This window comes from Miniopterus natalensis, chromosome 17 (assembly GCF_054644295.1).
Source record: "Miniopterus natalensis isolate mMinNat1 chromosome 17, mMinNat1.hap1, whole genome shotgun sequence".
Classification (NCBI taxonomy): domain Eukaryota; kingdom Metazoa; phylum Chordata; class Mammalia; order Chiroptera; family Miniopteridae; genus Miniopterus; species Miniopterus natalensis.
This window is the reverse complement of record NC_142097.1, coordinates 7,783,373-7,810,659: the sequence shown is the minus strand read 5'-3', so window position 1 is coordinate 7,810,659 and position 27,287 is coordinate 7,783,373. Positions and strand designations below refer to the sequence as shown.

At 50.7% G+C, this 27,287-nt stretch overlaps 1 protein-coding gene across 1 annotated transcript; it reads right to left on the bottom strand.

Moving 5' to 3' along the window:
* Positions 1-1,816: 1,816 nt before the first annotated feature.
* LOC107544594 (myosin-3) lies at positions 1,817-22,065 on the bottom strand. Its single transcript, XM_087825849.1, has 39 exons — positions 21,474-22,065; positions 20,708-20,919; positions 20,151-20,294; positions 19,589-19,745; positions 19,070-19,097; positions 18,594-18,702; positions 17,817-17,909; positions 17,026-17,089; positions 16,846-16,944; positions 15,710-16,033; positions 15,227-15,345; positions 14,999-15,148; positions 13,901-14,071; positions 13,500-13,806; positions 13,332-13,402; positions 12,681-12,768; positions 12,481-12,598; positions 11,734-11,857; positions 11,509-11,645; positions 11,166-11,421; positions 10,742-10,984; positions 10,476-10,652; positions 10,220-10,365; positions 10,025-10,115; positions 9,252-9,641; positions 9,022-9,148; positions 7,815-7,933; positions 7,462-7,658; positions 6,904-7,087; positions 6,052-6,217; positions 5,576-5,700; positions 4,770-5,078; positions 4,450-4,653; positions 4,243-4,368; positions 3,178-3,348; positions 2,995-3,099; positions 2,758-2,853; positions 2,518-2,655; positions 1,817-1,961 (listed from the first exon to the last, which is right to left on the bottom strand). Exons 2-39 carry the CDS (start codon positions 20,909-20,911, stop codon positions 1,935-1,937), a joined length of 5,904 nt encoding a protein of 1,967 aa, XP_087681975.1. The 5' UTR covers positions 20,912-20,919; positions 21,474-22,065; the 3' UTR covers positions 1,817-1,934.
* Between the last annotated feature and the right edge of the window lie 5,222 nt (positions 22,066-27,287).

The window sequence follows — 27,287 nt, the reverse complement described above, 5'->3', positions numbered from 1 at the left end:
GGCCTGTACCTCGGTTGCAGACTCCACCCCCGGGGCTGGTGCAGGAGGCAACCAGTCAATGTCTCTCTCTCTCTCTTTCCCTTCTACTCATTCTGAAAATCAATGGAAAAAATATCCTTGGGTGAGAATTAAAAAAAAAAAAAAAAGGCCCACCCTTCCTTCCTCCTTTCTTTCTCTTTCTCACTTCCTTTCTTATCTGTATTTTATTTTAGTATGTATTTTTAAAAGGTAAGGACTGTTTTAGAAAACATTATCACAATATCACATTATATCTTGAAAATGAATGATAATCCCATATCATCATGAAATATTCAGTCAGTTTTCAAATTTCACCAGTCGGGGTGCGAGTGTGTGTGCGTGTGTGTGTCCTAACAAGCTCCATGCACTGCAATTGATGGAGAGGTCCGTTAAATCTATTTTCATGTATGATCTATAGTTCCTCCTTCTATTTCATTTATATCTTTTCCTAGCAACTTAATTATTGAAAAAACTATATGGTTTCTTCAGCTGAGTTGCCCACATCCTAGAGTTTATTGGTTGGATCCTGGATCCCCTGCATTTCCTTTAAGATGATGGTCACATGTAGAGTCTTGGTCAGACCCAAGTCAGCTTGTTGGGCAAGAATCCTCCCAAGCAGTGGCATGCACTCCTGTCATGAGGTGTATAATGTCTGGTTGTTTATATTTTTGTGATAATTCATGTGGGATTCGTGATTCACATAAAAACGGCGATATTCTAGTTCTTTCATTCCTTCTTTACCAATTGGAATACCTCTGTAACAAGAAACTCCATTTGCTTTCTTTCTCATGCACTTACCACAGAAGGCAGTCCCAGGAAGTCCTGAGAGGCTCTGAGGACTACGGCCCATTGCACCAGCCTCAGTCCTGGCCCAGACTTGCTCTCATTGCTGTGATCCCCTCTCAGTGATAGCCGCCCAGAAGGACATGCCATGCTTTAGTCACAGTGTTGCCATGAAGTATTGAAAGCAAGTCAGAAAAATGTGGTCTTTGAGACATAATTATCTGAAATCACTGATAGGCCAAATCTGACATCTTCAGTGGCTTCCTTTCCATAAATGACAAATCCGGCATGTGCTAAACTCAGTGCTGAGTGCCGAAGAGAACTCCTCTGAGTCTTAGATTCCCATGGAGTCAAATTGGTCATCTCCTCATCTTCTAGAATCAGATAAAGAAGGGAACTTCACTACTATTTCCAATAAGTTTAATTATGACAACAAACAGTCGATTCCAGGTTAGAATACTCTGTTTCAAGTAGCAGATCAGCAAAAGAGTTATTCTAACTTCCTGACATATTTTGTCTTCTAAGGAGAAGACAGGTTTACCCTGGGAAAGGAGTAAGATTTTCTGTTGTGTGGCTTTGAAATAGTGTAGATGGAGCCAAGGACTCAGTGGCAGATTATTCATTTATACCCTTCATCTGTGCATTTCTAAGAGTGAGCACAGTGCTTGCATGGAGCCCTCCCAACAGACACCGCAGAGGTTCCCTGATAGAATTGGGGGGTTAGTACCTCTTGCCTTATAACCCTGTCCAGCTTGCGTTTCCCTCATGCCATATTGAGAGATGACTCTTGACAAACTCCTCCCACTGCCAAAGCAGTGGTTGACCTAGGAGTATTTTTTCTTTCTGATCTAATCTCAAATTTAAACCAAGAGCAATCTCTCCCTGTGTCCACACACACACACCAGTTGAATTTATCAAGCCACCTGCTCACTGAGATTTTAACATTAGACATTAAAATCACCAAGCAATGAACCATTCCCCACAGGGATAAGGGAATAATGAAACAGCCCCAAACTGAAAACAGAGCAAAGTTTATTGCGTGTGAAAAGCAGTCGTATGGAAATTAAGTGAAATAGCCAGGTACCAGGAAAATATACATTTTGCATATTTTCTGTCCTGTTCCAGAAGCTCGCTCACTCTGCACTCTCATGGACCACCATCTGCAAAGACAGTGGGCACTGTTAGCTATGCACGTGACAGAGACATTTCTCCCCGCACCCTCTCCTGGCAAGCATTGGGGAGTTGCTTGCTTGTATACTTCAGTAGGACATGGGGCATTTTGTGGACCTTGGGAGAATACATGATTGCACGCATGGAGGGACTCACCCACCCACAGCAGGAGAAACTGGCTCGCAGGGAGAACTAGCCCCACCCACTCGGCTTCCTACCTACAGGCATCTACCTGGACAGTGACTGAAGACAGTGCCTGCAGAGGGCACTTGACAGGTCTCGGTGGGAACCCTTCCTTCCTTCCCTTTCAGAATGGGGTTTAGGTCTCTCACTGTGACTTACAGACCTGGCTGCCAGCGGGGCTGTTCTCAGCTAAGCGACCTGAGGCAAACCCCTTCCCCGCCTGAGCCTAGGACCGACCAGCTCTAAAGTTGAGGGTTCTCTCAGGTTCCTTCCAGTTCAAACATTTCTGCGTCACAGCAGGTCCTTCCCAGGTCGCCCAGGGCCTGCAAGTCCAGCACGCAGCTGCCGCTCTCCACCACCTACCCTGCTGGAGGTGAAGTCTCGGGTCTTAGCACGAAGCTTATTGACTTGAGATTCTGCAATATCTGCACGTTCTTCAGCCTCCTCGAGCTCGTGCTGAGCTTTTCGGAATTTGGTGAGATGAGCGTTGGCTTGTTCATCCTAAAACCAAAGAGCCCAGGCAGGTGAGATCACGCAGCTCTCAGAGCTCCCGTGAGAGGAGACCCGGCTGCCGCTAGCAAACCGCGCGCGCGTCTGACTTACGGCCTCCTCGGCCTGCCTCTTGTAGGACTTGACTTTCACTTGAAGCTTGTCCACCAGGTCCTGCAGTCTCAGCACATTCTTCCTGTCCTCCTCACTCTAGAAATGGGAGCAGCGGAATGTAGGGCCGCACAGGCCCAGCCAGTTTTCTGGGGCTGCAAGTGTGTCCTCTCTGTTCCGAAGAGAGAACCCAAGCGTGTCGGCGCTGTGCAGAGAGAGCGCGCATTTCCCTCCACTTACCTGGTAGGTTAGCTCCTTGACCCGCCGCTCGTATTTCCGCAGGCCCTTGACGGACTCGGTGTTCTTCTTCTGCTCCCCCTCGAGCTCCAGCTCCAGCTCTCGGATCTGGGGACACGGTGGGAAGTTAGCCTGGGGCTGGAGCACCAGGGGGAGAGCGGGAGGCTCTGTTCACGCTGCAAGTACCCGCGTCTCCAGTTTCTGGATCTGCTTCTTCCCGCCCTTCAGGGCCAGCTGCTCAGCCTCGTCCAGGCGGTGCTGCAGGTCCTTCACCGTCTGCTCCAGGTTCTTCTTCATCCGCTCCAGGTGGGCACTGGTGTCCTGCTCCTTCTTCAGCTCCTCAGCCATCATCGCCGCCTGGAGAGCAAATCATAGCCACTAAGACGCAGACGGTGACCAGGTGCCCTGGAGCCGTCAAAAGCTGCGGAGCAGAGGACCAGAGCCAAGCGCAAGGCAAGCACAGGAGGCAAGGTGAGTGAGCCCACCCTTCCGCAGGGACTGTGAAATGGGCTACCCCGGGCGTGTAAAAGAAGCCGAGGAAGGAAACTTTCAGGGACCAGAGGGAAACGGTTTCTCCCTTTTTCTTAAACTGGCCTCCTTGGAACTTAGCCTGCCAAGGAAATTCTTTCTTTCATTATTGCCATGATCGCTGATATATTTTTTCAAAGGAACCTGAGACCTGGAGAAGGTTGATTTCATACCAAGAATCGCAGGTTTGGAGACAGTGAGATTAAGGGAAGGTCTCTAGAGAATCAGTGTGCGTGAGCCAGCAGGAGAGCAGAGTTGCAAGGCAATGGTCTCCGCAGGCAGCAGATGGCGCTGTGGAGCAGGGGCCTCGGAAGAAGGTGTCTAAGACCCAGGAAGATTAGGTGCCCCTGGGAGCGAAGCCAGCTTCATGTGAGGTAAAATTTGGTGGGATACTGACATCTCATGGTCTCATTTTTATATTTGGAATAAGTCATATGTTGATGGAAAGAAGAGCATAGCCCCCCATGGGCATAAGAGACCATATAATCCTTTCCGGTCTTTTTTTCTATTGCTCCCCTATTTCTCATATCCACCTTTTATATGTGCGGCAGTGGACAGCTGAGTTTGCAGGAGGTGGGCAGTGGTTTCAGAGCAGAATGCACCCCATGTGTGCCCTGGAGGAGGCCCACCTGTCTAATGGGAACTCTCTCAGGGGCGGGAGAGGGCAGGGGGCTTTAATGAAACAGTCTGGGCAGCCACCCAGGAGCAGGAGGGGAGCCGTACGTCCGTGATGGCTTTCTTCGCTTTCTCTTCAGCATTCCTTGCGTCCCTGCTGGCGTCTTCGACCTCGCTCTGGAGCTGCATGAGGTCTGCCTCCAGCTTCTTCTTGGTGTGGATGAGGCTGGTGTTCTAGGGTGAGAGGAGCGGGGGTTACCCAGGAGGTGTGGGGGTGGCCCCTCCCCCGCCGCCCCTGCCCTGCCCTGCCCTCACCTGGGTGTGCAGCAGCTGCGCTCTCTCGTTGGAGTCCAGCAGCTCCTGTTCCGCCAGCTTCCGGGCTCGCTCGGTCTGCTCCAGAGAGGCCCTCAGCTCCTCCACCTCGGCCTGCAGCAGGACGGCTCTGCGCTCCACGAGCGCCAGCTGCTCCTTCAGGTCCTCCTGGCCCCGGAGAGCGTCATCCAGGTGCAGCTGGGTGTCCTGGCCAGAGGAAAAAGGAAGAGTCTGGGTGAAGCTCAGCATTAGGACCCCACGCCTAGCCGACCTCTCTGAGGGTTAGAGGCCAGGGGAGGTTTCCCGCCGGGAGCTCCTCACACCTTCAGCTGCCCCTGGACGCTCCTGAGGTGTTTGAGGGTCTCCGCAGCCTGGCGGTTGGCGTGGCTCAGCTGGATCTCAATCTCATTCAGGTCCCCCTCCATCTTCTTCCTGATCCTGATGGCTTCGTTCCTGCTGCGCACCTCGGCGTCCAGCGCACTCTGCATCGTTTCCACCGTTCTCTGGGCGTTTCTCTTCAGCTGCTCAATCTCTTCATCTTTCTCAGCGATCTTTCTGTCGATTTCTGACTTCACTTGTGTCAATTCCAGCTGGATTCGGAGGATCTTGGCCTCTTCATGTTCAAGGGCAGCCTTTAAAGAACAACAAAAAAAAGACTAGTACCAGTGATGGTACCGAGCCTGCTGCACTGCCCTGCAGGGTGGTAGAGCTTCAGTGGAATATTCATAACTGACTCTACAATTCAAAACCCCTAATCTGTCTTCAGTGCAGGAATAAAATGTTTCCTTGCTCTTTGTTTAGATTATAGTATCAAAAAATAATCACATTAAATGATCATATTTCTTAGGAGTGTAAAACACCTTGTGGATATTTTAAACTCATCTAAGATTTTGCAAAAATCTCATTTTTAGACCCATTTTAGTGTAATTATTTTTTCCAATAAATTTAAGACAACCTACAGTGTTATGTCATTCAGCCTCACAGTTACTCTGTTTGACAGGGAAGGGGCAGGCTGGAGGGCTGTGGATTTTACAGAGGCAAACGTGAAGACGGGGACCAGCTAGCCTGCCAGGGTGGCACCCACCAGGGCCACATGGGCTCCTGCGCTGCCTCCCTGGCCTCTGCTCACCTCTGCTTCCTCGAGAGCCAGCTGGATGTCAGCCTTTTCCAGCTCGATCTGCTTCCTTGATTTCTCCAGCTCATGGATGGTTTTGCCATTTTCAGCAATTTGTTCTGTGAGGTCTGCTATCTCCTCTGCAAAGAAGTAAGTTATGATGCATTTGAGCACCTCTGCATGGGTTTCCAGATAGGTAGCATCAACAAAGTCCTTTTAAACTAGTTTTGTACAATTCTGAGGACTCTGTTTCCTACAGGTAAGATAGCGTATAGAGAAAGTAACGTAACCCCTCAGATGAATGCTCTCCATGTGCACACTGATGCTCACGAGTGCAGGGATGTAAGCCTGAGCTCAGCACCTCTTCGCACCCCCTCTCCAGCACCCCTTCTCCAGCACACCCTCTCTAGCACACCTTCTCCAGCACCCTCCAGCACACCCTCTGACTGGCAACTGTGTGAAGGGGGTTTCAGGCAGTTTAAACTGCTTACGCTCCAAGTTCTTATTTTCTCGTTTCACAGTTTCAAGCTGATCTAAGGCTTCTTCGTAGGCGTTTTTCAGTTTGAAGAGTTCGGTGCTCAGGGAGCGTGATTCCTTCAGAGATGCCTCCAGCTCTGCCTGGCTCTCCTCACACTTCGTTTTCCATTCAGCCAGCACCTGGAACACCGCCGTAGAAGGTATCCCACTTACTAGCTCTTCTCCCCAAGCTTCTAACTACATATAACCGGTAAGGGAGACCCCCAGAGTTTGGGGCCACTGGGCGGTGTCCCCTGCCTGGCTCCTGTTCTTCACTAGTGGACTAACCAAGATTTTGTTCTGTACATTCACTGAAGGTCCGTAGTTGATCAGCAACAATTGTCTCCAAGAAGCAAATGAATCCTTTGGGAAGAGATGAGCTGGGCATAATCGCCCTTTTCCTCATATGAAAATGGGCCTGTATTCTTAGATATTTCATTAAAACTCTGCTTCGAGTCAACCTATCTGCCATACCCAAGGAGGGCTTCTGGAAGCTTCTCAATGGACCCCAGTTATGTTCCTGCATGTCAGCCGCCTGGACAGACTGGCTGTGTGTGGGAAGGAAAGTGTTTGGAGCCAAATAACATTGTAGAAATGGGTTTGTCTCCACTGACAATATTTGAAAGGAACTACCCCCTCCATCCCACTCCCATTTCATTTTACAGACGAGGAAACCACAGCTCAGTGAATCCCAGGACTTGCCCAAGCTCTCACTGCCAGTGTGGGGCAGGGCGGGGCAGGGGCAGGACTGGGACCCAGCCTCCTCTGCCTCCCCGCAGGCATTCTCTGCATCGCAGCGCTCAGCCAGCACGGAGCGGACCCCACACCTTGTCAAAGTTCCTCTGCTTCTTGTCCAAGGCCGCGGCCATGGAGTTGGCTCTGTCCACATCCACCATCAGGTCCTCAACCTCTCCTTGCAGCCTCTGCTTGGTCTTCTCCAAGGAAGCACATTTCGCATTCACTGCCTCAACCTGTTCCTCGGACTCTTGAAGGCGCTGAGCAAGTTTTTTCCTTGAAGGATACGAAAGAGAAGCAGATGCTACTTAAGTTTCGATCCTCTGGAACATCACTGTTCATCATGTTGGAATCACCAACCTTGTGATCCAAACACCCATTTGCTTTCCTAAGCCCAGGAGAGCCTCGTGGCCGCTAAAAATCAGTGATCCACAGCCTGCCTTGTCGCTATCCGGGATCAAAGGGGTTTGTCTGCCTTAAGGAAATGCGCTAAGGCCGGTCCCTCCCGTGGCCCAGCCTGCATTCGAAGACCCCAGATGGGGAAACAGCCAGTCACAAAAGAAGTTCATTCCCTGGTAGTTCAATCAGTGCCCTCTCTCATATGGTCATCTAAGGGTTCAAGTTCTTATAAGGTAAAGAGAGTTGCACACTTGGCCTCCTCCAGCTCCTCCGTGCGCTGGATGGCGTCCGTCTCGTATTTGGTTCTCCACTGGGCAACCTCGCTGTTGGCCTTGGACAGCGCCCTCTGCAGCTCCGCCTTGGCTTCCTGCTCCTCCTCATACTGTTCCCGCAGCAGGTCACAGTCGTGGCGGGAGGACTGCAGGGCGTGGGCCAGGGCATTCTTGGCCTAAAGAAGTCAAGAAAGAGGACAGCCCCCGGGGGTTGATATTTTAATGCCATGTGCATGATACAATCCAAGTCTGTTCCTCCTGCCCTCACCTACTGAGTAAAGTTGCCCGGAGGTGCCTGAAAATTAGATCAAAGAAGCCTCGCGCATGACTACCTTGCTGTCTTCCTCCAGCTGCCTCTTGAGCTCCTCTGTTTGCTGGGTGAATGCCTGCCTGCTCCGAGAGAGCTGCGACACTATGCTTTCCCTTTCTTCCAGCTGGCGGCTCAGCTCACCTGTGAGCAGAAAGGAACGTTTCATTAATTCCCCCATTAACTCATTCACTTACCAAGTTCCTACTGTGTGTGAGGCACTGGGGAGAGAGTAAGTTACAAGGTGTGGCCCTTCCTTAGGGGCGAAAGGATGAGTCTGTGAGGAGGGGAGTGAAAGCACAACCCAACGAGTATTGTGGACGACAGAAGTGAGGAGAGACTTTTGTCCCTAAAACCCATGAGAACAACTAAATTTAGACAGGGCCAGGAACTCGTAAACACTCCCACCAGACCTTCCAGCGGCAGGTGTTTCCAGCTCTTTGTCGATTTGTCATTAAGGGAGTCAGTGCTTTCCCAAGGACTCGATATCTCTAACAATTTGAATGTAGACTCTTGGGTGAATATGCTAAGTTCAGGTTTACATGTGTACTTGGAGGTAAGAGAAGAAAGGAGGAGTGAGATGCTTTAGAGCTATTACCCTGAGGTTATTTTGGAATGGCAACTAAACTTCTTGTCACTGTTGTCTCGGTTGTGGCTGCAAGCGAAGAATTGACCCACCCGTGATGATGGGCTGCAGGACCAGTGGTGGGGGAAGCCACATTCTCTAGGTGAGAGCCCCAAATAATGGTCCTCGATATTGTTATTGCACACCAAGAGCCTATACAAATTGGCCATGTTCCTTTATTTATTTCTTGACTGCAGACAACCTGAAAACATGTGCAACAAGAAGTAGAAAGTCATGGGGCTTGGGTTCTAGTCCTAATTCTGTCTTTTAGCCTCTTTCCATGCAAGGTTATATTCACTTTGAAAGAGTTTGAACCACCTGACATTTCAAGTCCCTTCCCTTTCTGGTCTACCTCTCTGTCTCTCTCTCTCTCTCTGTCTCTGTCTCTGTCTCTCTCTCGTTTTTCCTGAGCTCACATTCAGTGTTCTCCTCCTTCAGGACACTGAATGGCTCTACTTCTGGGTTATTCTAATCGTTTCTCTCCTGAAAAGGTGCTTTTGTAGAAATTCCCCCCCAAGCAAATTCTGCCCTTTTGTTTTGCCCTGTTGCCCCCGGTAGGACTCCACAAGGTGTTGCCCCCCCCCAGCTCCCACCTCCCGTCACTCACCCGCCTCGGTCTGCAGACGAGACTTCTGTGTGGTCAGCTCGCTCAGGCTCCTCTGAACCTCTTCGTTCTTGCCCCTGGCCTCGCTTAGCTGATCCTCCAGAGTTCGGCATATTTTTTCCAGATTTGCCTACAGGATTGAGAAAGAGGAGAAAAGTGAGTCAGCACTGAGATTTGAATGACCCAAGAGGTCCCGTTAGCACAAAGCATCGGGCCCCGTTCTGCCCAAGTACCTTGGATTTCGACACGCTCTCCACGCTGCTGGCCAGGTCGTCGATCTCCAGCTTCAGCTCGCTCTTCTCCTTCTCCAGCTTCTGCTTGACCCTCTGCAGGTTGTCTATCTGCTCCGCGAGCTCGGCCACACTGTCCCCGTGCTTCTTCCTCAGGGCGGCCGCCGTGGCTTCATGCTGCAGGGTGGCCTCCTCCAGGTCCCTGCGCAGCTTCAGGAACTCGGCCTCCCTCTTCTTGTTCAGCTCGATCTGGGTGGAGGTGACGCCTCCCGCCTCCTCCAGCCGCTCGCTCAGCTCCTCCAGTTCTCGGGCATAGTCGCTGCGCTGCTTCTCTGCCTTTGCTCGGGTCGCCCTCTCCGCCTCAATCTCCTCTTCCAGCTCCTCAGTGCGAGCCTGTGGAGCCAGTCAGCCCCAGAGTGACTCACTCTGAATGTCGAGAACAGGCCAGTGTCCACCGGTGCTAAGCAAACCAATTCTGGAACTTCTCCCAGGGAAATAGGAGTATTGCTAATTTCATTTAATACGACCTTTTCCTGCACCAACACGGTCATTACCCCGCAGTGATCAACTCAGGATGTGGTCCATTTGGTGAAATGTTTACTCAAAATACTTCAATTACGTATTTTATTTAAGATTGTATGAAAAAATTATCCATACTGTTCTGTCAACAGGCAGACCCCTGCGGCTGCCCGAATGCTCAAAGCGGCCTAGAGCACAGAGCACCCAGCCCGCTGTGAGTGACCCACATGTAAAAAAAAAATCCAAACACCTCCTACCTGTAGTTCTTTGATTTTCTTCTGAAACTGAAGGCCCAGAGTCTGCTCGTCTTCCACTTTGCTCTGCAGCTGACTATATTCAAAATCCTTCCTGCGAAGGGAAGTGTAGACTGTGTGAGGACAAATACCCTGGAACTGGCAACATCGAATCAGCCAGTAACTTGCAAAACTGAAACCAGTGGCTTGAGAGCCTACTTCTTAAGCCTTTCATCCAGCTGCTGCTTGTCGTTCTCCAGATCGATTATGGACTCATGGGCAAGCTTCAAGTCTCCCTCGAGCTTCCTTTTGTTCCTTTCCAGGTCTACACGGAGCTTCTTTTCTTGCTCTAGGGAGCTTTCCAGCTGCAAAGGGGTTCATTTCCTCTTGAGAATAAATGCTTTGCCCCACAGGGTTCTTGGGGGCTCTTCCAACCCTGAAGCTCCAGGACTGCCAATTAGCAGTGTTTACTTACATCATCGACTTGCTGTTCCAGTTTGCTCTTGATTTTGCTCAAAGAATTGACTTTGTCTTCTTCTGCCTGCAGGTCATCCAGGGTCTGCTGGTGGGCCTCTTGGAGGGCCTTCTTCTCCTTGGTCAGCTTGGCGATGGTTTCATCCAACCCGGCGAGTTCCTCGGTAAGGTTTTTAACCTAAGGAGAAGCCACAAGCAAGTGTAAGCGGAGATCCAGTTTGGTTTGCAACGACTACATCAAACTGGGAAGACCCACGAAGAGAGCACCTTGTTCTCTGTGGCGTGCTTTTCCTTCTCGACCTTGGCCAGTGTCAGCTCGAGGTCGTCAATGTCTTTCTTGAGCTCTGAACATTCATCCTCCAGCTTCCTCTTCTTGGCCGTCAGCTCAGCATTGATCTCTTCTTCATCTTCAGCTCTCTCTGTCACCTCCTTGATTTTGGCCTCCAGCTGGAATTTGGCTTTGATCAGCTGGTCACATCTTTCCTCTGCATCCAACAAGTTTTCACTTTCCTTTAAAAAAAGAATCATGATTTTCTTCAGTGAGATAAGGTGTGTGATATTCCAGTATTTTGTTATATGTGAAGCTTTTTATGAAACATCTGAACTAAAAAGCAAAAATCCCACCAAAATTCTAATTTTCTTAAATAAATCTAGAAGGAAAGCGAAAATAAAAAGATTTCTAAACACATACAGCTTGTACTTGGAGCTGCAGGTCATTCTTCTCTTGTACTAGAGTCACCAACTTTTCCTCCAGTTCCTTTCTCTTTGCCTCTGACTTGGCAAGTTCATCCTTGGTTTTCTGGAACTCTTCCTTCATGGTGGCCATCTCCTTCTCAGTCTCTGCGCTCTTGAGGAGGGGCTTGATCTTGAAGAAGAGCTTCATCCAGGGCCAGTGCTTGACGTTCATGAAGGCGCGGATGTTGTACTGGATGCAGAAGATGGACTCCCTACAAACAAAATATCAGTTATTTCTCAGAGAGACCCCCCCCCACTTCCTGAGAAGAGCTCATGCTTGAACAAAGAGCCCACTCCACCTTCTCTGCACCATCTTCTGGAATTCCACCCGCATGAGGAAGCCTCTGCACACAGCTTGCGTCCGAGTGATCAGTTTGGCCAGGCGGTCATCTCGCATTTCTTCCAGGGTTCCCAGCAAGCCAGCTTTGAAGAACACCTGAGAGGGAGAAGGAAGGGTGAGTCAGGGTTCTGCAGAAGTCTAAAGGGACTATAAAGGCCAGCAGCTATCAGAATTGATGCATTACCTTGGTGTGTCCAAATTTGTACTGAGTGTGGTCAATATCGATGGACGCCAGCAGCTTTTCACAAGCTTTCTTGCTGTCGATGAACTGTCCCTCAGGGATTGCACTGGCATTAAGCACTCGGTATCTGCCATTGTAGACATGGAAACAATCAGAGACTATTAGCAAAATCATAAACCTTGGAGGCCATCCAGTTCAGCCTCCCTTCCTGTAGGCAAGAAAGCCAAGGCCCAGAGAGGCAAATAAACTTGCCCACAATCACACTGCTAGACAATGGCCTAGAGTCTGGGCCTCCCGATTCCCAGTCCAGGAGGTTTTCTGCCCTGTGCATATCAGACAAGCTCCTGAGAAAAGATGGAGGAAAGAAGTATGTACACTGTGGCCAAGTAGTAGGTTATTTATTTTACATGGAAGTCCACAACTGTCCTGTTGAGATGGGTCTTTTCATCAGTATTTGTCTCCCCCAATTCCAGTGTTTGCACATGTTATCAAGAATCATATAGCCCTGCTGGTGTGGCTCAGTGGCTGAGTGTTGACCTATGAAACAGGAGATCACGGTTCCATTCCGGTCAGGGCACATGCCCAGGCTTCGGGCCCAATCCCCAGTAGCGGGCGTACAGGAGGCAGCCGATCAATGACTCTCATTGATGTTTCTATCTCTCTCCCTCTCCCTTCCTCTCTCTGAAATCAATTTAAAAAACAACAACATATTTATAAAAAAAGAATCATGTAGACCTTTTAAGGACACACCTTTGTTTAAAATCCCCGTAGAGGATGCGGTTGGGGAAGCCCTTCCTGCAGATGCGGATGCCCTCCAGGACGCCGTTGCAGCGCAGCTGATGCAGGACGAGGCTGTGCTCCATGGCCCCTGAGAGCAGACGCCAGAAACATCAGTCCCCACAGAATTCCAAAAGAACCGCCGCCATCTAGAGAGCCGGCAGGTGTCTCACCTGGGGTTTTGGTTTCGTTGGGAATTATGCAGCGCACAAAGTGAGGGTGGGTAGTTCTTAAATTTGACATTAGCTTGTTCAGGTTTTCCTAAAAGAAAAAGGTTAAATTTGACAGCTCACCGTAGACTTTTACAAACACAGAGATGTATTGTAATGAAAAGCGGGGTATCTGGTTTAAACTTATAACGAATTCTAAAGAATAATGGAATTATTTAGCTCTTTCTTTAATAGCCCCCTGGCTAGAGGAGTGGGCAAAAACAGAACAAAACAAAACAAAAACAAAACAAACACCTTATATAATAGCCTTTTGTTTCACAGTGAGCCAAAGACTAAGGAAGAACGCTGTCTAAAATCAGCTCAAGAGAGGTATGCGGTCCGCTGGAAAGGGTGCCACTGCCAGTCCCTTCGGGCAAGTCAGAGCGTGTGCAGCGGACTCCCCTCCCAGGCCAGCCTAGCAGCGAGTCACGGGACCAAATGATCATTAAGCTCTGGCCCTCATTTAAAGTCTGTCAAGCCAGCACTTCACTAAGTGACAGTAGCCAGATTAAGGCCACACTGCTATTCTTGAATAGGCCAGCTTAGAATCTCTACATCGCTCACTTTGCGATGACTTAAACCAGCCATGAGCAAATAAATGTGAATTTTTCTTACCCTGAAAAGGGCAGAGACAGTTTGGAAGGAAGAGCCCTTCTTCTTAGCAACTTTCTTCTTTCCACTGTCAACTGGAAGAGACAACATATGCACAAGCTTGTTAGCAGGCCCTGTGGACTCAATTGGAAGGAGGGGGCACCACTTCAGGGCACTCGGGGAGTCGGTTACCATCCGTGGTGGCAAAGGTGGCATAGAGGTGTGCCAGGAGCCTGTTGGAGGACTTCTGGTACAGCCCGACCACCGTCTCGTTCAGGGGGTCCTTGTTCTTCTCCAGCCAGCCACAGACGCTGTAGTCCACGGTGCCCGCGTAGTGCACCAGCGAGAAGTGGGCCTCGGCCTTGCCTTTGACAACCTTGGGCTTCTGGAAGTTGCTGGACTTGCCCAGGTGCTGGTCATGCAGCTTGTTCTTGAAGGAGGTGTCTGTGGCCTTGGGGAACATGCACTCCTCTTCCAGGATGGAGAAGATGCCCATGGGCTAGGTGAAGGCAAATGCACATGGGGTAAACCAGAGCTGCAGTGAGAACAGCAGGGTGTATGAGGAGAGGTCACTGAGTGATGGAACAGGATACCTTCTCGATGAGCTCGATGCAGGCAGCCAGGTCCATCCCGAAGTCAATGAACTCCCACTCGATGCCTTCCTTCTTGTACTCCTCCTGCTCCAGCACGAACATGTGGTGGTTGAAGAACTGTTGCAGTTTCTCGTTGGTGAAGTTGATGCACAGCTGCTCCAGGCTGTTGTACTAATACAAAAGTACAATGTTGACGTGAAAAGTTAGACTTCTTTCTAAATCAAGACCCATCAACTTTCCTCCTCATTGCTCAGACAGGCCAGCTCACTTTTGCTTTCAGATATGGTCACGTACTCCAGGGCCTAGCTGAGATCTTATCTCCTCTTGGAGTCTTCTCTGCACTTCCAGCTGGAAGGTGTTCCTCCTTCCCCTGAGTTCCCGTGGTCTGGGCCTCTCCTGTGCAGCGACCCCAGGCTGCCTTACTTTGTAGCTACTCTTCGGTATGCCTTACATAGTTCTCACCTTCCTCTACAGACTGCATGCTCATCTCTTATTTATCTGCATGTCTTCTATCTGGCAGACATCAAATATACACTTTGATGAACTGCTTTATGCTTCTAACCCAGAACCAGTGGGAAATTTATGTAAAATATTGCATGATAGGCTTATTATCAAATCCTCTGTTACGCCTGCTCTCCCTAAGTCAGTAATTGCATTTGAGATATTTTTTTACTCATTGGACTATATCCCTTAAAATTGTACTTGACACAAGTATTCTCTGCCTCTCTCTTTTTTAAAAACATGTTTTTATTGATTTTAGAGAGAGAGGAAGGGAGCAGGAGAGAGAAAAACATAGATCAGCTGCCTCCTGTATGCCCCCTACTGGCGATCGAGCCCACATCCCGGGAATCGAACCCACCTCTGGGTGCCCAGATGACGCCCAATCCACTGAGCCACACCGGCCAGGGCAAGTGCTCCCTTCTCTGAAAATAATACAAACCCTCCCCACATTCTTCTCTACCTGATCCACCCTCCATCTAGTTTCCCTACAAGATGTGATGTTATGACATGCAGGCACCTGGACATCTTCCCTACAGAATCATGAAAACCGATCGCCTCACAAAGCCACATAAAAGCACGAACACGAGCAGCACAAACCTCGAAGATCTCAAAGCCCGCGATGTCCAGGACCCCAATGAAGTGCTGCCTCGGCAGCTTTGTGTCCAGCTGCTGGTTGATGCGGGTGACCATCCACAGGAACAACTTTTCATAAACGGACTTGGAAAGGGCATTCACAGCATGGTGAACCTGGGGGGAGGCCGGCGATGAGTCTGCCGCCCGCCATGGTGCACCTGCGGCCCCGCCCCGCCCGGAGGGGCTGCCTACCTGATCCACAGTTTGACCTTTGGTCACGTACTCGTTCCCAACTTTCACTCTGGGGAAGCACAGCGCTTTCAGGAGGTCCGAGGAGTTCAGGCCCATCAGATAGGCAGTCTTGTCCGCCACTAGCAAGAGAAGAGAGACTGTTACAAAGGGAAACTCTGATGCTTGGCAAAGTAGCAGAATCACTTTGAAAACCATCCAGATGTTGCAGAGTGGGGCTAAGTTTGTCTCAGGGTGTTTTACTTTTCACACCTCTAAACTGCTCACATGCGGCCGATGGAAGCTGAGTCTCTCAGAGAACAGGGCAGACTGTGTGAAAAGGCAGGATGGGGTTCCAGAAAACCCCGGTCACCGCTCATCACAGCTGAAATGGGGCCATTCTGGCAATTCAGCAGACACGGGTGGTAACAGTGCCTACAGGCACCTGAGCCCTGAGAGGTTCGTTTGGCCACAGTCTAGCATCTGCCGACCTTGGTGCTTTTGTACCTTCGGTGCCGTCGGGCTCTGCCTGCTCCTCTCGCTGCTTCTGCTTGAACTTCATGTTCCCATAGTGCATCACGGCTCCTGTGAGCTTGTAGAGTCCAGACTTCTCTTCTGGAGTGAAGCCCAGGATGTCAATGGCACTCTGGCATGGAAAGAGCAGCATGTCAGCCGGCTGACCCCAGTGACAAGGACGAGCACCCCACACCTTTCTCTCTGTCCTTACATCCGTGGCCAGCAGCTCCTCTGCATCATCAATACTGGCCACCAGGATTTCACCCTGGCTGATGAAGGGGTAGTCGTAAGGGTTGGTCGTAATAAGCAGCAGCTCTGAAATGAGTAGTTAGAGGAGGTCACACAGATGCAAAGAGAACATCTGCCCAGTGATTCTGAGCTCCTGTGTTCTGGTTTGAAACTTATTGCTGGAGCCCAAACTGAATATACAGCTCGAGATCTCTTTTTAAACAGCCTCACCGTACTCAGGCTGTGATTGGATATAAAGTGTCCAGGGAAGACGGTGCAGCCGGTCATGCAGGGTAGAGCAAGAACCCCAGGGGAATGAAGTGTTTAAAGTCTCTTGCCTTGCATGCAAATGGTGCTTATTGAAGTAGGTTCAGAAAAGTTAAAAGGGAAACTTGGTGGTGTGTGGGTGAGGTAGGAGCCCACATTGAGGGAAGCACAGGCTGAAAAGCTGCAATCTTTTTCCAGCCTTGGGACCAGAAGGCTGAGCAAACACAGCCTGAGGGCACTGAAGACAGTATGCACAAGGCCCATTAGGTGCAGAACAAATGACTACACACAGGCTGGATTGTTCACGGATTTTGCGCTGGCCTCACAGCATTTGGTGAAAGGTTGGTTTCTGTGTCAGAACACAAGGGGGCGCTAAAGGACAATTAAATGCTTAGTTGTTCAGAAGGTTTTTATAAACCAGCCCTGAGTTCAGTAGTGGTTTCATCTGGTTCTGTCCCATGGATTCGGGTTTTTTTTTCCAAATTGGCACATCGCTGTCAGGATCACTGCATCTCATTTTGAAAACAAACTTCGTTGCCTGTTGCATTCCCTGTGTATAGTGCAGCTCTACTTGGACCAGTGATTTCAGAGGCAAAAATGCCTAAAAGACTAACCCCCAGGGACTTGCTCACCTATGAGCTCTGGCTTCTTGTTTGAAAGAATCTGGTAGAAAATGTGGTAGCTTCTCTCAGCCTTCAGCTGGAAAGTCACTCTTGATTTTTCCAGCAGATCTGTGAACACAAACACAGGACTGTCTTCCAGGCTGCTCCCTACCACCCTGAGATGTCATCTGATCCTGATCATCTACTTACAGGTTTCGATATCTGCCGAGGCCAGCTTCCCAGTGGTACCGAAATGGATTCGGATGAACTTGCCCTGTGGGGGACAGGGAGACCAGCGTGTGCCAGGGCCCCAGGTGTTCCCACCAGCCTCCTGGGCCAGGTGAGTAGGAGCTTTATTTCCCCATAGTTTGAAATTAAGTATGTGCTCCTCTTCCTCCCTCCTTCCCTTCCCAGATTGACGTGCCTTCCTTTCCCATCCCCTTTGTTCCGCACTGCCTCCAAACCGCCCCACCCCATGCAGTCAACAAAGTAAGGGACTGATTTTTTTTCTAGGTGCAAATGAAACCATATCACTTCCCTGCCTATAGAATCCTTCCGTAGCTTCCTGAGTGAAATCCAAAGGTGGTCTACAGATACCTATGTGACAGGTCTCTCTCTGCCTCTTCCCTCACCTCATGGGCCCTTGCCCACCTCTCTGCAGCCACTCAGACCCTCTTTACATCCCTTGACTAGACCAAGCCCTCCCCTACTTCAGACACTGTGCACTTGCTTTGCCCTTTGTCCTGCAGATCTTGGGGTTCACAGTCCCCCCCCAGAGGCCGTCCCTGCCGACACTAAAGGAGACCCTGCCCCAGTTATATCACAGGCCCTGTTGGTTTACTGAACTTTATACAAATGTGTCATTAATGGAAATTGTCTTGGTGATTTGTTTCATCCTTTCGCTGTCTGTCCCCTCCGGATTGTAACCTCTGTGGGGACAGGGACCTTGCTTATCTCATAGGCCACAGAGAAAATCCGAACGTAACTGAACTGAGACTCACAAAGCGAGAGGAGTTGTCATTCCTCACAGTCTTGGCATTCCCGAAAGCCTCCAGCAACGGGTTGGCACTGATGATTTGGTCTTCCAGAGTCCCCTAGTGCACGAAATCGGGGAAGGAAGAAGCCACGGAAGGGTAGCAAGCAAAGCTTCTGCTCTGCCACCCCTGCCTGTCCGTGCTCCCGGCAGTCTAAGGCAAAGCCAGTCCCTCCCGCCCCGACTTCCCAGTCTGAGGATGAACCAAGTCAACAGCAAGTCTCACTCAGCACACCTTTGCCATTTTGTGATATTTAGCTTTAGTTCAGTGTCTTGACACAAGTCAACGGCACTCCACACACCTTTGCCACTTTGTGATATTTAGCTATAGTTGGGTGTCTTGACAAACTTCCTTTAATACTTCGGTTCCTTGCTTCTCCAGTCAGCTAGGTTGTCTGATCCACTGGAGACCATTGTAACATTTTTGTTTAGAAAGGTAACAACTATATGCTGCAGTTCTCTCTAGTGGGGAGGGGATATGAGATTCTGCCCTAAAAGAAGGAGCTCTCTGCCATGCTCCCCCGGCTGACCTTTCTCAGACCCTCATTTTCCAAAACCACGACAGGATCTGGTCCCATACGATCAGCCATGCCCTGGGTCATGTAAGATAACTGGCTGCCCCTCCAGATGGTAAGTCCTGGCCTGCTCTCCTTTCCTGGGAGGGGGGTGTTGCCTCCCTTTGCTCCCTCACTGAGAAGTTAAGACAAAGGGTAGAAGGAAGCACAGCCAGCCTTCATCTCCACACCTTCATTTTGGAGTCCTTCTTCTTGGCAAGGTCTCCAGTAGCTGCAATTGTTGCAAAGTACTGGATGACCCTCTTGGTGTTCACAGTCTTCCCGGCCCCGGATTCTCCGCTATTTGGAGTGATCAAAAGAGAGGGAGAGAAGGAGAAACAAGTTCTGTGAGTGCCAACAGTCTCTCCAAGATGTCACACAGAGGCCTGGACATGCTCTAAGCCACATCAGACACATCTACCAAGCAAATAAAAGGGACCACACAGAGGCAGAGCCCGAGGGAAGGCTCCCCAGCCGAGCTGACCCAGGGTGGGCAAGTCCAGTTTTCTGAGGCCTTCCGCATATCTCCTCGCCCATCCCCCAGTCTGTCTTTCCACTCTAGACTTTGTTCTCCATACTTTCCAGTGGACAGATTAGAGCGAGCACTGCCTTTGCACTGGGGACGAGGAGCCCAGCTATGAAGCCGCTCTACACCTTGCAGACTTACGTGATCAGAATGGACTGGTTTTCGCGATCTGCCAAATGCAAAAGTAAAAGAGTTGATGGCAACATAGAAGGTGCTTCCCCCTTTACCCCTGTTCTCAAGCAGTCGCAGTTCAGTGCTCAATTCCTCTTCCCTCTCGTGGTTTGCTTAGTCCTAGGTGGGAGCTTGAGACTGAGACTCAGGGGTTAAGGCCCTGCTTAAAGCCAGCTAGTGGCTTGTCACCTGGGTCGGTGGCTTCTGATTGTATTAGGTTGAACCATATGAAATTGTCAGTACTGTTTTGGGCCCATAGAAACCTTAGTTTCACAGGGTTTAACCAATAGTTGCATCGAATGCAAACTTCTCACCAGGGTGTGCAAGGGGCTGAGATCTGGCCTTTCTGCCTCTTTAAGCAACTTTACCCTCCTGTCCTTTGTATGGAGGTCACAGGCCGGACAGGGCAGCCCCAGGACCACATGGCGCTCCTTCCGAGCCCCGTCCTGCGGCTGCCCTGGCACCCCAGGCCCCCCCCTGGAAACCTACCGGTCAGCATGAACTGATAGGCGTTGTCCGAGATGGAGAAGATGTGGGGCGGGGCCTCCTGGCGCTTTTTGCCCCGGTAGCCATCCACCACCTCGGGGTTGTACACCGGCAGCCACTTGTAGGGGTTGACGGTGACACAGAACAGGCCCGAGTAGGTCTGCGGGAGGGAGAGTAATACGTATGCGTGTGTATATATAAAACCTTTGCTTTTATTATTTTTCACTTTTTTTTTTTTTTTTTTACAATAAACAAGTAAAAGAAGATATATTTTCTCTTTATAGGTGAGGCAGGGGAGACTCAAGGAGGGGCGTCGCTGGACCTCCCCCAGCCGGTGGGTAACGGTGCCGAGGCCCGAGCCGGTTCTCCCCGCCGCCTGCGGCTCTCCCGCCCCGCGGCGCCCAGCCTGTCCCCTGGCCGCGCCTCTCTCCGGGTCCAGCCGCCTCGAACCCGTCTCCTCCTTTCCGTAGAGTCCCGCCCGGCCCTGCGCCGCCCCGGCCCCGCGCCGCCCCGGCCCCGCGCCGCCCCGGCCCCGCGCCGCCCCGCCCCGCCGCGCCGCACGGACGTAGATCATCCAGGAGGTGTAGCGGTCCTTGAGGTTGTAGAGCACGGCCGGCTCGTTCAGGTGCGTCAGCATGGCCATGTCCTCGATGCGGTCGAACTTGGGCGGGTTCATGGCGTACACGTCCTCGGGCCGGACCACCAGGGTCTGGAAGGGAGGTGGCCGCGCTTACCGAGCGTGCCGCGCGCGGCTTGCCCACGCGGACCCCGTCCTTACTTCCTCAGCGGGACAGCTATTGCTGGAAGCCTTAGGGGAGACCGAAGCTACCGGAGGAGCGCCTCCTACACGGGGTCTGCCTCCTGCGGGGCCCCCGACTGCACACCTCGGGGTGCACAGCGCCCGTCGCCCCGACCCAGGGCAGGGGCACGTTGACGGAAGCACCCGAGCGCTAACTGCTTCCGTCAGCCACAGTCAGGATCTCCCGCCGGCTCCTGGGCCAGAACGTGCCCCGCTCTCTCCCGGGGAGCTGAGCAGGGACGCGGTGACGGCCGTGTAGCGCCAGAGCCGCGGGCGCGGGTGGGGGACCAGGCCGCCGCCCGTGGGGCCGGCCCGAGGCGTACCCGGCTGTCCTCGGTCTCCACCGTGACCTTCCCGTCCTGCGCGCTCTTAATCTTCCCCTTGGCGTACTCCTCCTTCGCGTCCACCACGAAGCAGTAGGTTTTGGCATCAAAGGGCTGGTTCTGAGCCTCAATCCTCTCCTTTTCCGACTTCCGGAGGAAGGGGGCGGCCGTGCCGAACACTTCCATCTCCGTGTCGCTGCTCATGGTGCCAGCTGGAAGGCAACCCGTGAGCCCCCTGTCTCCGGGCGGGCTCCAGGCCTGCCCTGCATCTGCTCTGCCGCCCAGGAGCTCCACCCACAAGACTTAAGTGCGGGACAGTGAGGGCCCCTGTCACCCCATCTCCGCATTGCCCAGGCTCAGATTGCTGAAGGACCCAGAGGCCAGCGCAGCCCTCTAGAGACCTCGCTTTCTTTCAAATCCAGGTGTGGCCGGGGGAAGCTTTAAAAATAAACACCATGAAAAATAAGGGCCATTCTTCAAAGAGATTCTGCTCAATGGCAAATAGCTACGGCGTTTTGAACGTTTTGAGTCAAGGTGGCTACCTCCTCTCAGGAGGAAAGTGCCTGTGCCTCCTTCAGCTGCCCATCTGACCTCGGCACCCGCTGCGAATATGGCCTAAGCGCTGCCTCCTCTGCTCCTGCCCAGCCACCCCGTCCTGTCTGAGCTCTCAGACTCTGCACCCTTCAGGCCCTGGGGACTGGGAGGAACCCATGACCTCTGTCACCTGGAGATCCCCACCAGCCAAAGCTGTGGCCAGAATTCTCACCTGAGAGTCTCACCCACAGGACAGCAGAGGCCACAGCAGCCGTGGAAATCAGACCTGCAATAAGAACCCGGGAGGAACCTGGGCACCTGGCGGCGTCTGGTCCAGCGTCGAGTCAGCTCTTGATAAATTAGCTAAGTAAGGATAAAGCACTAATAACTTTAAAAGAGCCTTGCCCCAGAGATGGGCTGGAGGAGCAGATGGGACGTGACCCACAGGAGAGTCATGAAGGTAGCAAAATCCCCAGCTGCCCCCATCCTGGCTCCTACCAGCCCACTATGGAGCCTTCTCCAGTCTGCAATGCCTCCATTAGACTTGGGCAATAAAAACAGACTCTCTGTTTAAAAAGCTTGTGGGTCCAGGCCCTGGTCAGGGAGAAATCTCTAGGACTGACTAATGGACACCCAGGCAGTGCAACTGGTCTTGAGAAAACAGAACACACAACAGGCATACAGCCCAGATGGGGAGGTGAGGGCACAGGAAAGCACCAAATCCCACTGTCCCCTGCACGACTCAGAGACAAAGGGAGACCGTGATCATGGAGGACAGGCCAAGGTCCGTGGAGAGTCCAGGGGACCCTGCCCATGACGGGGAGCTGGGAGGGGGAAAGAGGGTGGGCATTTGGGCCCGGGGAGATCTAGCTCCACATCCAACCATTTCTTAGCAGGGCCAGACAGGGCCCTGGCATAGGGCGCTCTGCCACACGGAGGCAAAGAGCCCTGCAGGAAGGGCTGTGACTTACCTTCGCCCAGAGAGCAGCTACAAAGGGGCTGCTGCTGGCTGGGCTTTTATAGGCCCTGCTAACCCCCATGGCTCATTCCTTCTCTATATTTGGAAAGAGAAGGCCCCACACCACAGGCTGGGAAGCCACTCCTGCCTCACGTTTTTTTGGTTGTTGTTGCCAGGGGAAAGGTATATATAGAAATGAGCAGGATCATAACCATTCCTCCAACTATAGAAAGTTGGGAGTTTGAGATGCCTTCCTCTGAACTCCGGGCTGGCACGTCTTCCCTCGATGTGATGAACCAGCCTGGCTGCGGAGGCCCTGCCCGACTCCACCCAGCAGGCAGCCACCAGGCTTCGGCATCAGTGTGAGCGCCTGCCTGGGGACAGCACAGTTGGGCTGCCTTAGAAACCTCATCACACAGGAAAATGAATGAAACTGAAAAAGTTCAAGTCCTCCTGGAGTTTGGAGTAAGACTTGTCTCAACACAGGCAGGGCTGTGTGATTATAAAACCTATGCCTGGAACAACAGCAACAATAATTCTTCCTCCCCCCCACCTTCTCCTTTCACTGTGTGCCTTTCTGTTTCATTAGTAGCTTTATTAACGTAACCCTTTCTCAAGCACCAGCAGGTCCAACAAGTAAGTTAATGAGAGGGAGCGACTCCGCCAGCCAGCGCTCGCAGCAACAGCTGCTGCAGGCCCTGTTAAGATACATTTCCAACCAGGAAAGACCAGCTGCTAGCCTAGGTGGGGAGTAGGGGGACAGTGGTGGCCTGCAGAGAAAGGGAGGGTGTGTGGGGGGCTAACAAATGCGATTGTTTCTAAATCAGACTGGACAAAATAAAGCAGCAGAGTAAGGGTATAGTCGAAGCTTTTGCCCATCCCCAGTCTACTTTTCGCTCGTTTTTCTCCCCCAAATTTTTGGAGTGGCTGTTGGGCAAGCTATGGTGGTTCATTCTAAACAGAACTGCGTGTCCACAGTTCCCACTTGAGAATGAAGACTGCCTCCTTCCACCCACACCAAGCCCAGGTGTGGAGGCTCCTCGAAGGGGTGTGAGTCCTATGCTGAGGGACATTAATTAAACACCCACCGTATGCCGGCCCCTATACAGAGCACTTTAAGAAGATACTAAAGAAAAGGCAGGCGCTTAATAGTTCTATTATAAATGAGGAGTCCATTATTTGTAAAATTTAGGCAATTTCAGTTCAAAGCAATATTTATTTACTTACTTTAGAGAGAGGAAGGGAGAGAGAGAAAAACATTGATGTGAGAAACATCTATCGGTTGCCCACCCCCCCATGTGCCCTGACAGGGACGGAACCTGAAAACTGGGTCTGTGCCCTGACCAGGAACCAAACCCCCAACTTCTGGTTTATGGGATGATGCTCTGACCAACTGAGCCACACGGGCCAGGTCTCAAAGCAACACTTGTTTTTTAATCCTTACTTGAGGATATTTTTCCATCGCTTTTCAGAGATAGAAGGGAGAGAGAGAGAACAATGTGAGAGAGACGCATCAATCGGCTGCCTCTCACACTCACCCTGACTGGGGTCAGGGATCAAGCCTGCAACTGAGGCACATGCCCTTGGCCAGAATCAAACCCAGGACCCTTCAGTACAAAGGCTGACACTCTAACCACTGAGCCAAACCATGTAGGGCAACATTTATTAAGTGCCTGTTCTAGAAAAATCAGGCAAAGTGATTGGCCACCAGGGGAGCAAGTCGGGAAGGCTGCTCCCCACTAATCTGCCCCCAGCCTGCTATGGGGCTGTCGTCAGTCTTTGTTCCATTGTCTGGCCATCTCCTTGGGAGACCTGGTCAGGAAAGCCAGAGGACAGGTAAATGTCACCTGTGGGAGCAGGTGTTAACAAGCCCCATGGAGCCCAGGAACAGGGAAAAGGGCTCTGGCCACATCTCAAGCAGCGAGGGATGCAGGGCAGACTGAGGGTGGGGTGAGTGCTTGCAGTGCCGTCTCGAACTCCAGGAGGGTTGTTGGAGGGCTGCTGTGGGAGATGAAGCATGGGTCAGTTTGGATTTTTCCTTCTTAGTCACCAGCTTACCCACCTCTCCATGTAACCACGTCCATACCCACCTCCAGGAAACCGAAGGGACTTATTTCACACAGCATTGCTTTGAGCTCCTTGTGAAATTGCACCACGTCATGTTACAGAGCCCAAACAAGCTCTGAAATGTTGCTGGCCTTCCCTCCAGCCCCCCCCCCCCCCCCCCCCCCCCGTTTTTCTAGTTACACATCCTTTCTTTTCGCTGTTGAACTTCATTGTAGAACCATGGTGTTCAGCTGAAAGATTGCAGAGCTCATTTGCTGCACGGTCTCCTTCTGCATATGAGAAAGTGGAAGGCAGGAGGCTGCCCAAGGCCATAAAAGAGGATGGGGTTAGGGATGGAACTGAGCTCTCCAGGAAAACCCCGAAGACGGAAGTGACTACAACAGTCACTACATAGAAAACAGTTTAGCCTGGCCAGTGTGGCTCAGCAGTTGAGCATCGACCTAGGATCCAGGAGATCACAGTTCGATTCTCAGTCAGGGCACATGCCCGGGCTGTGGGCTCCGTTCCCAGTCGGGGGCGTGCAGGAGGCAGCCGATCAATGACTCTCTCATCATTGATGTTTCTCTCTCTCTCCCCCCTCTCCCTTCCTCTCTCTGAAATCAGTAAAGACATATTTAAGAAAAAAAAAATTTAAAAACTTATCAGGAATCAAAAGTATGGTCATTGGGAAAGTATCTTTAGGAGAGGAGGGACTAATGTTGCATGGGCCGCTGCAGGGGGTTGCAGCAGGAGTGAGGAGCCTCGGGGTCAGACAGGCTTGGGTGTGAGCTGTGTGACTGTGTATGTGCCCAACTTCTCTGAGCCTCTGTTTCTCATCTGTAAAACGGGGGTGATAACAGCTGCTTCCAGACCAGTTATATGCATTCACTAGGATATTAGATTTTCAGACACACTGTGCCTGCCGCTGTTTGTCATGTGGTAGATGTTTACACTTTCTATCTGAAGGTTCCCTGTACTACAGCACAGTCCAATTGGCTTTCACGACCCTGAGTAGATTATATTGAATATTTGTTTTGTTGAGAAGAGGGGAAAGCGACATATATAGTATATATATATATAATTTTTTACAAAAAGATTCCATCCAAAAAGAGAGAAATATTGAAGAGAACCTCTTGTAGCTTCAAGATGCAACTTTCAGGGGCTGACTAGATCCTCCGTGGTGTGGACTTCCTCCTCAGAAATCTGGAAAATAACAGTCCCCAGTGGGATGGAGGAAATACAAATGTATTTAAAATATTCAAATTAACATACTCAAAGATATTTATGACAGAATATCACATTCATAAAAAAATAACCTGGTATATAAAGTGTGGTGCATACAAAGCGTGGTGCATACCTACAATGGTATATTATTCAGTCACAAGAAGGAATGAAATTTTCATTTATGCTATTACATGGATTGACCCTGAACACATTAAGCTGAGTGAAATTGCCAGACACAGGGCAGATATTGTATGATTCCACCTCTATGAGGTACCTAGAATAGGCAAACTTATATAGAAAGTAGAATGGAGGTTACCAGGGGAGCTAGAGGGAGGGGAGAAGGGGAAGTTGTTTAATGGGTACAGAGTTTTTGTTGGGAATGATGAAAAATAATTGGGTATAGGTAGTGGTGATGATTAAACAAAATTGTGAAGGTACTTAATGCCACTAAACTGTGCACTTAAAATGGTTAAGATAGTCAATATTGGGTTATGTATATTTCACTACAGTAAAAAATGGCCCCAAACCAACCAGTTATAGGAAAAGGAGAGCAATCAGAGAAACAGAAAGTGTTCTTAGAAATTCAGAATATAGGGATTCCAAGACAGCATCAGATTGAGTGGAAGCTACACTGATACTCTCCCAGGACCAAACTGGAATTACAACTAGAATATTAAAAAACTATCCTGAATAATTAACTGAGGATGAGCTGGAGAGCACTCTCATAACGGAAAAGTGACCACAAAGAGACTGGTAGGAAGTGCAGAGGCATGAGAGGGCTGGCTGGGCTCCCACAGGCAGCAGCTGAAGGTCCAGAGGGGTATCTCAGCTGTGGGGGGTTCCACTGAGAACTCTGGGGTCTAAACCTCAATCTGGGTTCCCCAGCTAGGAGCACCAGAACTGTGAAAGGTGCCCACATCACATCTGGCTGTGAAAAGCAGCGGAGTTTCTGTTTGCCAGGGAGAGATGGCTGGTAATGCAGGCACCCTCTTATAGGGCCAAGGCACAAAATTTTGTGTACAACCCACTCACCTTGGGCTCTGGCAGAGAGAGAGCATAGTAGACTAGAGCAGTGTGAAGAGAATCCAGAGTTGCAGGCTCTGGAGATAGAGCTCAGAGGGCAGCCATCTGGATTCCCGTGCTGAGTCATTTCCCCCATACTGCAGCAGACATCTTTCTCAGGCAGACATTTACCATCTAGGCAGCTTTTGCCTGCAAGGGAAGCAATTGCTCCACCAATTGGAAAACCTCTCACCCCACCCTGTGGAGATTATACCTTGTTATGGTTTACAGCCTGAGGCTCATTAAGACACTGAGAATAACAATCAGCCTGCAGGCAGAGGCGGACCCCTGGGTGCTTTGAATCTTTGCCTGTTCTACTTCTGGATGCTGGGTTTGGAAAAGCAGACGTTGGTGTGCATCCTGGTCCATTCCAAATGCACCCAGCTCCAGAAGAGGGAGCTACAGCTATGGATCACTGATAGCTCCAAACAGGATACCCAAGGCCAGTCACAAACAGCGTCTGAAATTGGCCTGCTCCAGAGACCCTTCAAAAAGACTGGGAGTCCTAGCAGATCTACCCCAATACACAGAAAGAAACCCAAACAGGTAGCCAAAATAACAAGCCCCAAATGAAACAACAAGAGCATTCCCCAGAAGAGATAAATGAAATAGAGATAAGCAATCTATCAGGTAGAGTTCAGAATACTGATTGTAAGGATGCTCAACAGCATGAAAAAGGATATGGAAACTATGAAAAATGACCAGTCAGAAATGAAGAATGACATAGCAGAAAGAAAGAATACGTTGGAAGGAATA

Coding starts and splice junctions, on each gene's coding strand:
- LOC107544594 (XM_087825849.1), bottom strand. CDS start 20,911: ATGAGCAGCGACACGGAGATGGAAGTGTTCGGCACGGCCGCCCCCTTC. Junction 15,346..15,709: donor AGAGCCCGACGGCACCGAAG/GTACAAAAGCAC, acceptor TTCTCTTGCTAG/TGGCGGACAAGACTGCCTAT. Junction 12,769..13,331: donor CTGTCTCTGCCCTTTTCAGG/GTAAGAAAAATT, acceptor TTTTTCTTTTAG/GAAAACCTGAACAAGCTAAT.